This window comes from Syngnathus typhle, linkage group LG4 (genome assembly GCF_033458585.1).
Source record: "Syngnathus typhle isolate RoL2023-S1 ecotype Sweden linkage group LG4, RoL_Styp_1.0, whole genome shotgun sequence".
NCBI lineage: Eukaryota > Metazoa > Chordata > Actinopteri > Syngnathiformes > Syngnathidae > Syngnathus > Syngnathus typhle.
Window position 1 is genome coordinate 21349467 of NC_083741.1, and position 17309 is coordinate 21366775.

The 17309-nt window shown below is 42.6% G+C and overlaps 1 protein-coding gene across 3 annotated transcripts in view; it reads right to left on the minus strand.

Annotated features, from left to right (window-relative positions):
- Positions 1-17309, minus strand: part of phkb (phosphorylase kinase, beta) — a 28871-nt gene that overhangs the window by 2001 nt on the left and 9561 nt on the right. For 2 of the 3 annotated variants that reach the window (XM_061275800.1, XM_061275803.1), the window contains 19 exons: positions 16321-16416; positions 14632-14829; positions 13870-13927; positions 13524-13601; positions 13298-13456; positions 13077-13171; positions 9855-9910; positions 9534-9627; positions 6697-6780; positions 5626-5730; positions 4900-4982; positions 4693-4783; positions 4544-4602; positions 4304-4466; positions 3882-3963; positions 3744-3801; positions 1757-1847; positions 468-673; positions 84-218 (listed from right to left, as the gene is read on the minus strand). In XM_061275800.1, coding sequence (XP_061131784.1) covers positions 84-218; positions 468-673; positions 1757-1847; positions 3744-3801; positions 3882-3963; positions 4304-4466; positions 4544-4602; positions 4693-4783; positions 4900-4982; positions 5626-5730; positions 6697-6780; positions 9534-9627; positions 9855-9910; positions 13077-13171; positions 13298-13456; positions 13524-13601; positions 13870-13927; positions 14632-14829; positions 16321-16416 — 1991 coding nt within the window. Of the gene's footprint in view, positions 1-83; positions 219-467; positions 674-1756; positions 1848-3548; positions 3640-3743; positions 3802-3881; positions 3964-4303; positions 4467-4543; positions 4603-4692; positions 4784-4899; positions 4983-5625; positions 5731-6696; positions 6781-9533; positions 9628-9854; positions 9911-13076; positions 13172-13297; positions 13457-13523; positions 13602-13869; positions 13928-14631; positions 14830-16320; positions 16417-17309 lie in introns of all 3 variants that reach the window. The other variant, XM_061275801.1, reaches the window with a different exon arrangement.

Below are 17309 nucleotides of genomic sequence, written 5' to 3' on the forward strand. Positions count from 1 at the left end.
ATAAGGAATAATTAAAATTGGAGAGGATTACGCAATGAGGTTTCAGATAAGGAACAGCACGGATGACGGCTACGTTTGAGTACCTGCCCGTGTGCTGAGGTTGCAGCACATCCAATAGGAGCTGCTTGATATCACTTGGAGAAAGCTGGTAGATGTCCTGGGGGGGCATGTCTCCCGCCCGGATTTTCAGCTCCTGTTTCATTGCTTGGACAATCCACCTGTGGACATCACGCATGAGGAAGTAGCAGTGAACGGGGAGAAGAGAAAGTCCCGCCATTTACTAGCTTTTCTGCATTGACTGCCATCTAGTGGTGAACGCTGCTATTACAAGGAAAACTGCTCAACTGCAGAAAAAGGGTTTTCAATTATTCATCTCCACTCATCACATTTTGAAAGACTATCTGGTGATAAAAATCTTGATGCTTGGAGTACCGACTTCAACACGTAGAAGAGATCATAGAACCAACCCAACTCGGATCTTGAGCATGCCGCGGAACAGCTCGGGGCTGTTGGAGATGATCCACCCGATGTGGATGACCAACTCCTGCTGCAGGACAGCCTCACGCTCGCCCCCTGGTGGACAACACTTGCTGTAGATGATACCCTGGATGACGCTGGGAGACAGCGGGTTGGAAATCACTTCCTCCTCATGGCCAAACACGCCGAGGGTCACCTGGGGGAAAAACCCGCCTGGAATTAGAAAGGTCTCCAGATATCCGGGGATGGTGGGGTTGGTCATGCCACGTACATGCAGCCATCTCCATTCTCCATACATTATGGATTTGTAACAACTCGCTGAATAATCATCCTTCAACTTTACCGACAGCAACTCAGAACTGTTCTTTTAGTGCTATCGTCAGTCTTGAAGAACTTTTGCGACGAGTTTTCAATAGAGGACTTAATATCAAAACTTTTGAGAGTTTTTGAATAAACAGAATATAACGAAAACCTGTTCCTGATCAAAACTAAGAGAAGGCATCGCCAAATTTGCAAGTAGGCTGTGTCAAGGCAATCTATATGCAGATGCACACCTTGAGCTACTTGAGCATAATGAAAGGCTAAAAGTGTTCGCGCAGCTATGAAAAAAAACGAAAGTAAAACGAAAAATGAGGCTAGATAAGCGAGGCACTCCAAATGAGGAGGCTAATCTGTAAGGAACACTTGGGACGGAACGGTGGAAGCACTCTCGAAGGGGTCATGAGAGGATCAGCGGGCACGTACACGGACATGAGACGTGATGAATAGCGAGTGCACATGCGGTGACCAGTACTTCCCGCAGGAGGAAACGGCACGAGGAGCTCCAACGTGACTTCAGTTTTTTGTTCTGTTTTTTTTTCAGTGAACATTAAAATGAACAATAGGATAATCATTGAGCCAATCAGTCATTGTTGTGGTATTATGGCCACGCCGGGGAAAACCATGTGTGAGAATAAAATTGGATGAAAATTTCTAAAAAGTTAAAATAAAATATTAATTTATTATTTAATAAAATTAAAAGAAACAAAAAAAAAACTGAATACAATATAGTACAAATTGACAAATTAATGCATATATATATATAAACCAAAATTAAAACAAATCAAATCAGATTAATAATAATAAAAAATAAATGTAGAAAATTGGAAGACAGAATACAGCCCTAAATATATCACGTCTCAGAGGTTTTTTTAGGGGAATTAAATTTGGAAAATTTAGTCAGAAAAATCCAGAAAAGTTCCCCCCCCAGGATCTCCCTGGTGCCCACGTGTCCACTTACCTGCTTGCCATGCACTAAAACACTAGTAATACTGGGAGCAAGGCTGTCCACCAGCTTAGTTAACAGACTGGCGGCAAGACGGACAACGGACCTAGTGGGCGAAAAGACATTGGACGTCAGACAAACAACGCAGCTCCCAATCTTGCATTAGAGGATCTTACAAGCTAGGTGCGAACAATTTGCTATGGAAAATATACATCTATGTGGAAGTTAGCTAACATAACACTCCAAAACAGCAGGGGGCAGTAGATTGACAAACCCCTGTGCTTAAACTAAAATACAACTTGAATAAAAATTACGATCATTTGATGCAGTAGGACCTTTTAACGTTCGCCCCTGTGGCAACAAATTTCAAATTTTTGTCCAGTCTCCTTATTTACCTCCTGAAAAAAATCAACTAAAAGACAAATGGAGAAAATGTCATTTTCAGCCTCGCTGAAAACGTAATGAATGACTAACAGTCAACCGGCATTTTCTAATTATTCATGTAAAGCAGATTTTTTTTTCTTTAATAATCCGTATTTTAATGTTCACTCATTATATTTGTAAAATTCAGAGTGCCTCCTCTTGCCTGCCTCCGAGGGTGAAAAGCAGCGCACGTTGCCACTGGCAACCGCGGAGCAGAAGCCATCGTCACGGAAAAAATTAAATCATTTCAATAATAAGCTAGGATGAATGCCGAGTGTGTGTTTGTGTGTCGGTATTCAGCACGGGAACACGAAAAGCGCTCAGATGAATAAGAAGCAACAGAGCCGCGGCGTTTTATGAGGCATGATGCGGTGTCAATCCGCCGACACTTTGTTGGCCAACCTATTTCAAGCTTCACTTGCTGGCCAATGTTAGGGAAATGAGAAAGTAAATTGAACCCGGAGCGCTCATACCATTTCCAAGCAGGGCTAGGGAGGAGGGGTGAAAAAAAAAAAACAGCCTGGGGGCTTTCTCCTGCCCTTTTCTCTCTGGCATAATCACATCTCGCTGCTGTGTGTGCAAATATGCCCTCAGCCAATTAATACAAAACAGTCGATGGTGTAAAGTTGTCGTTGTCAGTCGGACGACAACACACAGATGATACACCAGCGAGCGTGGACACACATTTGCACACGTCTATTGGGTTTTGGTCTACAGTGAGTATGGTTTGGAATTGAATATGATGTACAGTGGAACCTCCAAGGAAGAACGTAGGTGAAATTCACAATATGACAGAATTTGGACGTTTTGAGTACAGGAAAGTAAACTTGGATCAAATCCCAAATTCAGGAGGAACGGTGGACCAGTTCTAGATTCCCAGCAGGGTCCTTGAGGAGAGGTGACCATGTCACTCTGTGAGTTCTGTGGGGGTATAAGATACTAGAACCTCTGATATAGGCCATTAATTCCTCGTACGACCAAAGTCAGAGATTGGCCCGGTTAGTTGGATTTGTTTCCAGTGAGGGTAGAACTGGTCACTGATTCTGTTCATGACATAATAGATAGAAATAATTTGGAAAAAAAACGAAGACGAAGACTTTAGAGGTTCCCTGGTACTTGTTCCAAAAGTCTTCTCCTTTAGTCGTTTAGCGTTAAAAGGTGCCACGGCTTTGTGATGGGTAATGAGGTGAAACCAAGCTAGCTAGCTAGCTAGCTAGCTAGCTAGCAAGTGCGTTCAGCCAAACTCACATAGGCATGGCTCTACTTTCGCAACATAGCCAATTCATGGGCACGGGCAATTTTGAACCTAGTTTGTTAGCCCGGCGGTAAGCAAGCCGCTAACGGCTAACATGCAGACTCCGCATTTTCTGGCGGAACCCGTTACCTGCTTGCCCTTCACAAGTATGGAGGTAATGTGAGGCGCGATAGAGCTGGCCAACTTCTTGGTGATGGCGGCGGCATCGCGCACCGCCTGCCTGCGCGCCGTTAAACAAAACAACCCGTTAAATGTGCGTTTGTGCGTATGCCGGTGTGTGAAAGTGTGTTTGTGTGCGCGCGTGCATGCGTGTCAACATCAGACCAAAGTTTGCGTGTGCCGGCTTGTCGGTAGATCCTCTCCAGTTCTTCCATCAGGTTCTCTGCAAGTTAAACACAAACCAGTGAAGAGAAAAAATAAATGCCTCCGCAAATAAATCCCATTTCTCTGAAGCTATCTTACCGTCCTTGGTGAGAAACTGCGATCCTTCCCTCCTCAGCAGGATTCCGGCGAGTTGAGCCTGGCTGGCCAAACAATCGCAATCCTGGACGATGGCAAAATACAGTTAATCCATGTTGTGTGTACAAGAATACAAAAGCACATTTTTAGCAACTCGTGAAAAGCTGCCATGAAATTGAAATGAGGCGTCTCGCATGACGATAATGGATAACAGCGCGTATCGCCTCATTTCCATGGGAATTAAATGAGGAATATGCATGAAATGGGGGAAGATAAACAAGGCAATCTCATGCACGACGGCGAGCGAGTCGCTCTCAACTTTTTTGCTCGCTTCCACTTTCAAGGACACTTCATTAGGTACGATGACATGCTATCCAATACAATTGTATCCGTTCCAACAAACCACGGGGGGATTCTGGACTCACATGGAATTTCTGGAGGATCTCGTCGGTGGGCTTGTTCAGCCACTCGTCCACGCTGATCTCAGGCTGCTGCTCCAAGTCGGAAGCGTTGGGCGTGCTCGTCTGTCGCTTGACTTTGGAGTGTTTGGGAAGTTCAAGCTCCTCGAAGCTCTTGAACTCTGGGATCCTTTTTTTGGGGGGGTTAATCACAAATGTTACGTGTAACTAAGGTCAGCTAGCATACGGTGCGAGATTGGTTCTTACTCGGCCTCGTTGACACGCAGGAAGTCCAGTTGCTCCACAACGGCGCCTGAGATCAGCGTCTGGGTGACACATGCATCATGTCAATATCATCAACTTTATCCTCTTCCTCTGCTATCATCCTCATCTGGAGCTTGAGACGACGCACAAACCTGAAGTCTGTCCACATGAACTTTGACCCCTCCGACGTGGCCCTTCTTGAATGATGCCAGCATGTCCAGAACCGGGTTGAAGCGACTTCCCCTAAAGAGATGACAATAAACCGTCTTTGCATTGTTGCACGAAAAAAAGTGAAGTTGACAAATAGATGTTATTTTCTTGCAAGGAATACGGTCAAAGATTGTGGATGATATATTTACTTGATGTTGTCCTCGTGGATGAGCACCAAGAAAAGAGGTCGTCCTTGCATCTTCCAACACTGCTTGATGAACTGGAGTGCGTTCTGCAACACGACAATAACATTTGGAAGAATATTTTCTCATCATGGTGGAGTAAACAAGACAATTGAGTCCAACAAAGACAGAAATTATTGTCATGATATTGCAAACATTTTCCTGGAAAATTATATTTCTTCTAAAACCAATACAATTTATTTCTCAAAAATATATGTAAAAATGTGGGAAAAATGACTTCTATTTTTTCTCAACAATAAATTATTAAAAAAAAAAAAAAAAATCTATTTCTATTTATTCTAAAACCAATACAATTTATTTCTCGAATATAGTTGGGAAAATTACTATTCTATTTTTCTCAACAATGAATATTTTTTTTAAATATCAAGGGTCTAAGAAAGAAGATTTGGAATAAGGATACAATAAATGACATCCAAGCTGTGATATCATTTCTGCTATTACCTAGCTGTTAATCAGAAAATGATGGCTGTCATCAGTTTAGTTGACAATTTGATGTGCGCCGTTATTCTTGATGTGATCGTAACCGTTTTACGGCAAGCCTGTCCTTTAAATAAAGGTTTAGGAACAGTTAGCCTACGATAAACCTTTCACATTTTTACCATTTTGACCTTCTACGAGAGCCGGGGAGAAGGCCAAGCATGAAAGTTTGTCGGATTACATCAGCGTCCATACCTTAATGTCATCAATCAGCAGCATGACATCCTGAGAAAGGTAAAAATCGCTCAGATCAAAGACGATGGGGTAGCACACCACCGTCTTGCCCAGGATGCGATAAATCTGCAACGCACAGAATAAGACGGATACTTGCATGGAATCGCATATATATTAGTGTGGACGGCGTATAAAATCCGTCATCAATCTTACGATGGAGCCAACCCGTGGGATAACATATTCACACCCACACACACAACGAACACATCACGCAGGCACACTGACACAAAATGATGATGTTAATGCCCTCTGGCAGGGAGTCGTCCGCCCTCCCTCCATAAATGTAACATTATGATATTGTTTTTTGCGCTGAGTCGGTGGGGGGGGAGTCGAGATTCATAAGCAGGACGGCGGGCGAATCGCGGTTCATTTTCGGAGGCAGATAATCTTGTGTATTATCTGTTCAGGAAAATGTTGCGAGTACTCTTAGGTCCTATTGAATCTTTTTTCCTAACAATATGACAACAAAATCCATTTGACTTATTTTTCTTAATTTTCTAAAAATGTACAAAAAAAGTATTTGGAAAAAACAACATGATTTTATCCCTGAATAATTATTATAAAATATAAATATAATAATTTTCTATTATAAAATATAAATATAATAATTATTCTGATCATATTTCAACATTTTTACACTTAATTTTTCACATATGATTATTTACCATAACCCTAACCCTAACCCAATTGTTTACCCTAACCCATACCCTTTTTTATAACTATTCTATTTTGTATTATGAAATATAAATATAACAATTATTCTGGTCATATTTCAACATTTTTCTACTTAATTTTTCACGTATAATTATTTACCTAAAAACCATCCCTTTTTTTCCAAGTTACCTAAAAGGGAGAGTTTGTAATTTGAAAGAACACTTTGTCATATTTGTTGAAACCGAATTAATTCAACCAACACTAACATTGTGAAATGAATTAATAACGTTGCGGGCCGCATGGGTTCACCCAGCTGCAGCCTCCGAGCGCCCGCCGACGCGGCTGAGTGAATGCAAGTGAGCATGTGAATGAATGTACCTTGGAGGTCCCGATGCAGCCCACGGGTCGATCCGGACGGCCACTCAGGCCCAGCTTGTCGTTGACAGCCAGGAAGCGGTACGCCTGCAGGAAGACACGTAAAACCCATTGGAATAAACACAAGTGGTGGTCGGGAGAAGTCATCCGGTCCCCAGCCGAGAAATTCCCGTTGCTGCGGAAATTACCTTCGCGCAAGCAGCACGGCCACCCGCCGCTATTGTCATTATCATGAATGCTTATGAGATGTGGCGCTAATGAAAAGGTCCCTGCCACGCCATTAGCGGCATCCTTAGCGGACCCCCCGCGGAGCTTAAAGAGGAGCAGCAGTATGTTGATACGTTGTGCCAATTCGTTTTGCTGTCCGCGCTGGGCTTCTGGGCCAGCTCCGGCAGTCGACATACATTTTCCACAACCGTAACCTCTCGACCAAGTGCATCAGCAATTACAAGGCTCCTCTGCAAAAGGGCAAAGAAGAAGACCAAGGTGGTGGCCTTCTACTTCATCGTGACTACGAAGCGTTTAAAGACGATGCCGAGATGAGCAACGACCCGTGTTTCCGCTCTGCTGCTAAAAGCCTCTTTTGTATCATGGCCTGTCACGTTGGAAGATGCAAAGAGAATCGAGTTGGACATTGATTCTGACCCCTCTCGTCTCTTCCTCACCACCACCTTCAGCTCAGCTCAGAGGTGTGAAATCCTCACCTGCTACGTGAGCAGAATACATCAACCCGGCAAGCTTTCTTGCCCTTGAGATCAATTTGGAATGTTACACTAGAAGGACACCAAGTAGAAATAACTGAGAATGTGGTTGCACAAGTGTGCACACCCTCTTGGAAACCATCATGTGACTGGGGTCAGAGTAAGCCAAACTTAAGTCGCCATAATATCTCCCTTTACGATGCACATGCTAACATTGAATTGGCCCCTGCAGTTCACCAAGTCAGTCGATTGGTGGTGCTGTGCTCCTCTGGTGCAACTCCCGTGCAAAACGCACGGGCTAAAAGGTTGTTCCAATTAAAATAAAACACACAAGTAAGTAAAGAGCAGGGCAGTGCATTGGAAAAAAGAAAGAGGCAGCTGCTCATTGAGGATGAAGCAGAATTGCAAATGCATGTGAACACACACACACCCACGCACGCACAAGGAGGTGAGGACAACCCGACTCGGCTCCCATGTGGAGAATGCCAATGAGGCAGCTGGTCTACATTGATTTTAATTCACGTGAGTGCATGACATCACAAGAGTAGATGATTTTCTAGGTGATGATGTTTACAAAAAAGGTCGTACAGACCAATGGAAAGGGATCTCTGTGTTCTATACTGGCACCAACTCATGATCACAAACTTACAATTGATTAGGAAAGGTCTGTCCACTTGGCTAGGTGTACATAGAGGAGAAAAACCCGGAGGTAGGTCGGTAGCTTGGTAAGCTAAGGTAGGTTCGGAGCGTAGCGGAAAATCCATACACAATGTCTATAACCCTCATTAAGTCTGACTGTGGATGTTCTCATGTACGTTCCCCCACATGTTCTCCTGTGTGTTCCTCTGTTTTTCACGGTATGCTCCACTGAAGCTTTCATCCGTTCAGAAGGATTACACAAGAGGCAGGCTGAAGCTCAGGAAAAGTCCATTAAGCGGCAGGCAGAAAATCGAAAAAGTGTCTTTACAGTTATCCACTCTACAAAGTGCTCTTTTAATTTGTAGTCTGCACTAAATCCCGCCGCTTGCTCTGTGATTCCCGCTCCGCCACCCCCCGCCCTCGGGCGGGTAAACAACGCACAAGCGGAGTAAACTTCACACCAAAAGGTGTTGAAGGATGCAGAGGAAATGTGACAAAGTGGAAATGACGCCCAGTTTGCCTGTGAGGCTTTTCTTCATCATCATCATCATCGTCATCATTGGATCGTTAACTTCACTTTCTGCCGAATCATCTCTGAACGCTTTGGCTCCTAATAAGGACTCTGCGAGATTATTGATCATACGCCGCAGAAGATCTATGGATCCAAATGCGGTCTTCTTCCTATCGACTATATACCGTATGAACGCATGCATGCAGATAATTACTATATCAGGGTTTCATGACATCAAATATTTTAATAATTGTGAAGTGATCGATGGATTTGATTGGACTGATCGAGCGGTTGATCGGCAGTAGGCAAAATGGCGTTGGCAGCTTGGCGATGTCTGCACTGGAGTGCTGCCAGGCTCCCATTTGCTCCAATTCGACACATGATATTTTTTTCCAGGTGGAGCATCAAAGTATGACATCCAAATGACGGAGACCGGTCGGGGCCATTATGCTGATCAATAGTGGTTAAGTATGGCAGAGAGGAGGGGGATCAATGGCGTGGAGCTGACGGATGGATGTGACAATCAAGATGAGGAAAGGCTGCTGACATGCAATCTGACTGATTGCGGCATTGATTAGCGCCGCAGCGGTGTCGATGCTATTTTTTTTTAGAACTCCTCCAATTACCGTAAACACAAAGCAAACGGGAAGTAGCTTAGCAACGCTAACTTTCTAGTAGCACTTGACAACAGAAGGCAATCACTCACGTAATGTTTACCAGTCAAGTCCCAAAGACATGTTTGCCTTGACTTGCTGAGATGAGAATGGAAAAAAACTTCATTACACACAAGACGTTTGATCAAGATCTGACCTTGTCAATTGGAGGTCGTCACGTTTTTTATGGGTTCACGACAAAAAAAATGCCTTGCAAAATTCTGAGTACGAGTGCTCTCGAGTTTGATGCAAAGATTCTGTGAAATCTAATGTTTTGGTCATAATCGCTCAAATCTGCTGCGTTCGGGAATAAGTGTGTGTGTGTGCGTACATTACCTTGACCAGTTCTTGCTGAGGCCAGATCTGGATGGGCTCCACCTGCTGTGGTGTCTGCGTCTGAATACCGTATGTGTTCAGGAACACCTGCAGTCTACACACAAATGCAAAAAAAAAAAAAAATGGATAACGTAATTTTCGGACTATAAGTCGCGACTTATACTCAGGAGCGACTTATATACATATATGTGGGGTTTTTTTTCACTTTTTTGGGCATTTTATGGCTGGTGCGATTTATACTCCGGTGCGACTTATAGTCCGAAAATTACGGTATATCAAATCATCTTTGCACAACAAGCTCACTTAAGATTTTAAATGTACCTCTGACTCTCAGCTATCAGTGACACGTGGACCACAACATCATTCTCTATGGGGCCCTGTAAGGGACAAAAAAGTTAATTAAGTTCATAGAAAGCTGAGGTGCTTCATCGGTCAGGTAAAGTAAATATCTCACTTTCCAACTATTCAAGCTTTCTGACCCTGCGTGAAAAAGTACTAGCCCGCTAAACCTAATAATGGGTTCGGGCAGCCTCAAAAAATCTCATCTAAATCTTGCTTTGAACTTTAAACCCTTGTTTTGAAGCTACTTCGAAAGCCTAACCTTGGCTATAAAGCCTAGCTTGAAATGCCAACTTCATAGCGCTCATATAAATGTGCTAGCAGACATCTCACTGCTAGCGTTTCAATTATTTCCACCTCAAGTCTATTTTTTGTTATGATTCCTGTCGAGCGGTGTTCGTCGAAAGCCAGTCACACACCTATTGGCATAAATCTTCAATTATTGAAAGATTTGGAACAGAAAAGTTTGCATTGAGCACGTCTCTGTTTCAAGGTCACGATGCCTCCCAGTGTGTGAGCGTGGAATCACAAAGGAATAAAAAAAAAAAAGACTTTCACACAAAAGTTAAAGCAGGAGAAGGAAGCCTCATCCCTCCCCACCCCCTCTCGCCATCTCCGTGTGAAATGAAATATAATCCCCCTGCCTTTCATGCCCCCGCCGGCGGCGAGCCGGTGCCGAGAGATTGGTATTTTTGATGAGGGCATTTGAACGTGTCGCAGGTTTAACGTCAAAGAAATGATAAGTCATGGATGGCGGGACGGCAGGTGGAGGAGTGGCGCGGGGATGTGTTCAAGGGGTCGCAGGATGAGATTGTGTAGTTGTAGAGTCGGTAAAAGACGGACAGAGGAGGAATATTATCCCGCCCTTGAGAAGCTTTGATGGTGAGGCAACGACAGAGAACACACACTATGTATTCATAGAAAAGATCCATGTTTTCGAAGATGTATTCATAGAATATCCTGCGGTGAGACAAAATGATGAGGCCTGATTGGTCCTTAAAATAAAATTCAGAATAATTACAATGATTGTCTCACCTTGGAAGCCCGGCTCAATACTGCAATTGTAAAACCAAATGCTGAAATTGAATTTTTTTTCCCCCCAATTATTTTCAATGGAAAAGTGATTTAAGTTGGCGCACTATGATTTTCCCGCACTGTACATGAGTGATAGCTGGATTAACTGAGGCTACCATAAATTGCCTCCTAGCATATACTGTCCATCCCATAATCGTCGGCCGTGATGCACCTCCACGCCGGAGGGCAGTGATGCAAGTGCAGCAGGTTGAAATGTTTTCTACCTGCCGAGGCGTTCTCGGCCCCCGCATCACTGCAGTGGAAGGGCGGTAACCATGACGACGTTGCGGGTAGTCTCAGGTGCGTGATGGAAAAGAAGCAAGATGGGCCAAATTCAATCCGATTTGGAAAATCCACGATTTGGAAGGAAACAAATGCAGCAGGTGAATGCCAAATGTCGAGATGCATCTGGCGTTATTGAAAACGTGTGACTGGAATACGGAAATAAGCGGGACATGCTACGTAATGTATATTTTATTCCTGTTTTGAATGGTGCTAACAAATGCTAACGCAAAGCAACTTTTTGCTCCGATCATGGCAATGATTTGATAGCAGGGATTCTGATATTTGGGAGAATGAAATGAGAAGAATTAATAAATTGACTATGACTTTTTTTTGTGGTTGTGTAGCACACTAAAGTTCAGAGTATCAACAAGCTGTTTCTTCTTTTTGTCATTAAACTTCACAATATCAGCTTTCGAGATGCGACGTCGACTGTAGATCTGCAGTTTTTCCCCCTTTTTTTTTTCGTTTAAATATCTTCCGACAGCTGTTATAAATTTTGAAGAAATAAAAAAACAGCCAAGAAATCACAAGTACAATACAGAATAAGGCTATAACATAAAAAGTGGAAAAGGCAGTGTTTCTTTCCTGAGGGAGAAATAAAAAGCAGGTATCAATTTGAGCTATGGGATGTATTACAAGGAAGTCCAGAATCGGAGAAAATCGGGTCTTATACGTTGTCAGGCATCTCGAAATAAAATTGGCCGTCAGATTGAATCGGTAATCGTCGGTGGCGAGGAAGAGCTTTCCCTAGTTTTGCGGGGCTATTATTTTCAACGCCATTTTAGATGCCATTTATGTGATGCAATGTGTCAACGTGTTATTTACAACACGCTGTGGCGGCGAGCGTACAAATGAAGACGACTACTCCGTCACGTGTGATCGCTTCATTTCCTCACAGCGGCCTTTTTTATGGGCCACTCCATGAAACGCATTGATGCCCCTCAAGCTAAATGGACTGGAACACAGCACACTGGGGTACACACGCGCACACACACACACACGCAGGTCATCTTTCGTCCTGATGCATCCGCCGTGTTATATAACGAGACATCGTGACACCAACTGGGTAATATTGTTGCGGCCCTAAAAAAAAACGTGCTAGCTAGCGAGTCAATTGTTGAGGTTCACATCTGGGACCCCTTAAATCAAACTCAGACTATCCGTGTTTGCCATTCGTAAAAGAAATGCACAATAGTACGTGCACATATGTAATGAGAATTCATCACCCTTGTCCTGCCCAACATTTACACGCCTTCAATGGCGTCCAATCAGGCGCCGTCAGCATCTTACTTGACCCGATTTTCCCCTCTCACAAGAGGCACAAAGCGGCCCGGGACATATCCATTTATCTCACTCAGATAATTCATCGAGCGGCCGTTCTGTGTGCGTGTGTGTGTGTGTGGGCGACGGCGTTGCTGCTTGCTCATGTGGAGGAATTTAACGCCATCCATTTAATACTGCATGAGCACTTGCCCGTTTGGCCCACTGGAATAACGCGCCAACCCTCCAATCCCTTCTAATCTTACCTATGTAGTACATTACGGATATATCTGCTGTGTCAGCATATTTGAAATGGGTACATAAAAAAATGCAAAAAGTCTACCGTTGGAAAAAACTGTCTTCTGTTATAATAATGTAAAATATTCTAATATTTTTTATTTTTTTCTATTTCTTTATTTTATTATAAAAAAAAATCTAAAATGCGATGTTTTTTTCCATGTTTTTTTAATCTCATTATAAAATACGTTTTTATTATGAAATATTATTTTAAAAAAGTTTCCATTTGATTTTTTTGTGATATTTTTTTTTCTTGCGAGCAATGACAATGAGATCATTGAGGCTGACCTGGTTTGAGTAGCGCATGCTGACATTGCGTTGGTCTTGGCGAGGAACATGGCGATGGATGGGGTCGATGTCCTTGGGGCTGATCAGTTCATCAACTGGGATCCACATGTGGTCATGGACACGCATACGCAGCAATTTCACAGACAAAAAAAATAAAAATTAAAAACCTTGGACAATATCTGCTAAGACTTCAGCAAAAAAGTGAATTTTCTGTATCTCACCAAGCAGCTTGGCTATGTTATAGAGCGCTTGTCCCCAAAGGAAGAGCTTGCCGTCTCGCCCGGAGTTGCTCGGGAAGCGCTTCTGGCTGCCGTGCTTGCTTTGCTCCGCTTCCACAAAGTCCGCCGGCACGTAGTAGTACTTGGGCACCACAGCATGACCTGGCGTGAAAAACCAATCACTGAGTCATCACAACGGCCAAAAAGATCCCTCTGCTCATTGTCTTGCCTTCAAAAGACTCAAAGATGATTGGCTGAAGCAGGTCCTGGTATTCTTTCACCTGAGCCTGGTTTCCTCGAAACACCCCTGCGACAAACACACAAATATTCAAATGGAAGTTTTTATGTTTTTCCCACTGACAAGATATGTCAGCGTCTAAATATCAGATTGTCGATCAAAACGAAATGCCAGCGGAGTCGAGAATACTGATTCTTTAAATGATATTTCAAACCTTTTTTATTTCACTTGCGCTAAATTTCACACCTTGTTAAGTTCACGATATTCCGGCATACAAAAAGAGCGTCGCCGGGCTCAAGCTCCGAGGTTCCCTGTGAGCCAATGTGAGGGGGCTTACCGTCAATCATCATGAAGATGAAGAATATGGGAAACTCGCACTCGATCCCATCAAAGAGCTGTCGGGAGAGAGGAAGAAAAAAAAAAAAAGGATGGGAGTAAGGTTTTATTGCTTTTCAATTTTAGCGAGGTGACAGTTGAACTTTGGTAGGATGAGATGAGTATTTACCCTAAAAGGATCAAGGTAGAAAACACACTTTATTTTATAGGGTTAACAGTTTATATCGATGTAATACTTTTTTTTTCCCTTCGAAATTCTTCGCACAACAGGCGAAAATGTCAATGTGAAAACAGAATGTCCAATAACGCGGTGAGCTGCATTCACGTCTTCAAAGCGCCGACTCGCCGCTTGGTCTAATGTGACTTCCTGGCGTGAAGGTGCAGCCACGCGTGTCGTTTAAATGTGTTTGCGTGGTGATAAGCCGCCGCGGAGGACGTAGGAGGTTGCGAGAGGAGACGTGAAAAGATGAAGAAAGAGAAGGTGACGGGAGGAGATAGAAGAGCTAAGCTCGAGACCGATGTCCGTGGAGGTCTTTGGATTTATTTATTTTTTGCTTTTGAACCTGTCTGACAACTTATCAAGTCTTGGTTTGGGACGACCTTGTTTCAACCCATGATTTAGTTTTGAAGCCTAAGGTAGGGTTTCGAAAGAGGCCTTCAAACAAGGGGTAAGGTTTCAAATTCGGGTCTCAATTTCAAGTGAGTCATTAAAATTTGTGTTGCAATACTAATTCAACTACAACATAAAAAACAAGCGCACTACCTTCATTTCAGCAGATTTGTAGTATCGGCGCTCCTTGTCTTCGTTGGAGGTACGGTATCCGTCGCGGAGGAAACGCTTGAAGCCGTATTTGCCACGCAGTTTGCGGACGATTTTATCCAGTGTCTGGCTGTAGAGTGCGTCGTCGTCCACGGCGAAGGCAGGGTAGCTGATGGTCGGAAGTAAGGCTGCATCTGTGTTCTACCAAAAAAATAATAATAAATAAACAAATTAATTAATTAATTAATTAGAAAAATATATATATATATAAATATTTTATATATATATATATACACTTTTTTTTTCTTTCTTTTTTTTAATATATATTTTTCCTAAATAGGTAGCTGATGGTCGGAAGTAAGGCTGCATCTGTGTTCTACCAAAAAATAATAATAAATAAACAAATTAATTAATTAGAAAAAAATATATATATAAATATTTTAGATATATATATATTTTTTTTCTTTTTTTTTAATATATATTTTTCCTAAATGTAGAGGTGTCACCAAATGATTACACTACAAGTTGTGGACTGTACTGTATCATTTTGAAAAGCCGTTTCTAAGCAACTACGAATTATCCCCAGAGTAAAAAAAAAAAATCAAAAGAAAAAGTTCACAGCTCTCCCAGTTAGGTCGTGGCTTTCCGTACCCAAGGCGGGTGGTCGAGTGTGTCGCCAAATGGAGTATTGAATTCCAATACTCCGTCACAGGCCAAGGGCCCTGATGTCATATTGATATTTTAGTTATTTGGTGGCTTGTTTCTTCTTCAATTTTCCTTTTCGAACACTTCGGCACGATGCCAAGTCCCGAACACCCGCCGCCACCTTGACATTTGTCTGATGTGCGCAATTAACCTCTTCTCACTGTCGTCAAGAGGCATCTATTCCAAGTCTGACGGCAGGGAAGAGGATGAAGAAGATGAAGAGGGGATTAAGATCACAGCTGCTCCGAAAAGGGAAGTGAGGACGCCTCCGAGAGGAAGCACTTTAGCTTTCTAGAGTCCATTCAGTGCTCAAAGGCACCAGGATTCATCTCGGGAGGGTGGAAAAAAAGTTCATCGGCTAAGTTGAACATCTGCTAATTAATAGCCCCCAGGAGACCACCCGTATCTCCACAAAGTCCGCTTAGTTGTTAAATCCACAGCCCCCCCCCCTTCCCCCTCCCACATTGGCTACTTCCATACTTGGTTTCTTATCAGCGCTCGTCCACACTCACACCAATCTCGTATTAAAAAATCCTTTTCATTTGAAACAGACCCAGGAGTCATTTTCTTTCCCTGTATTTTATAATTAATACACATTTAAAGGTTGACTGATGAAATTGAAGTAAGAATATATTTCTGATCATTTATTTTTGTGACAAATGCAAAACGCCAACTAGCACAATAAAAATAAAGAAAAATAACCAGAAATAATTCCGAAAGAATTATGGCTTATTTTTAGCGTGCGCAATAGAAATAAATATGATGACGATAAATAATCCGCAAAGTAAAAAAAAAATAGTCCGCGGAACACAAATGATATAACAAAAATGGCTAAAATAATCCACAGACTAAATAAATGGCACACAGAACGATTAATATGATGCCTCCTGTTCTTGCCAGTTATCCATAATAACCATCACCTTATATGACAATCACAACTAACATCTATTTTTCCTCCCACACGGACGTCGGTGCGGGTACACTCACATGAGAGCGTGACTCTCGAGGAAGCAGGGAGCACAACGTTTGCCTGTTTCGGTTGTGGGCGTCCAGATCCACGAAGATCACCGACCAGGAGCAACCCTGAAAACACAAGTACAGCTACATTTAAATACTAAGCAACATCAAGTGCGGCGTGGGAGTGCTCCAACAACAACGTGTCAGGAGTCATCCCATCATTCCAAACATCCCATGCACTTAAAGGCCTCACTAGTGTTGTTTTTTTTACTTAGCGGGTACTCCAATCGTTTTGAAATACCAAAAAAAAAAAAAGCATCCACCTGCTAAGCATTTTCTAATGTAAGCACAAATGTATTATGGATGATTATGGCCTACATGGTCTATTTTCTACTTCCCTCTGAAAAAAAATGAGTGTCGGACGGAGAGGGCTTTTAGTCAAATGGTCGAGGTGTGCAAAGTGCAAGGGATTGTGGGTCAGCTCTGTTGATTGAGGGCGGAAAAAAAAAAAAAGTGCTTGAAGCCGACCATTTAGACCAAGGGTGGGCAAAGTGCGGCTTAGAATTCCATTGAAACGTTTTGCGAGCCACTTATCCTCGCGGTTAGTTTAAATGTGAGGTATTTATAAATGTAGCTATTTATCAATTTAGTTGTTTTTTTCTAAATTCCCATTAAAAAGAAAATACATACCGTAATTTTCGGACTATAAGTCGCGTTTTTTTTCATAGTTTGGGTGGGGGGGCGATTTATACTCAGGAGCGACTTATATACATATATATGGTTTTTTTTTTTCACTTTTTTGGGCATTTTATGGCTGGTGCGACTTATACTCCGGTGCGACTTATAGTCCGAAAATTACGGATTCCCGTTGACGGCAATATGGGTTAATAAATGGTTTGTCATCTGCAATATTTTATACACACATTTAAATACAGAGTTAGGTAAAAGTAAGTAGTCACATATTATATGATCTCGTTCCAGCGTGCTCAAAGATCAGAATTTAAAACATAATAAGAGGA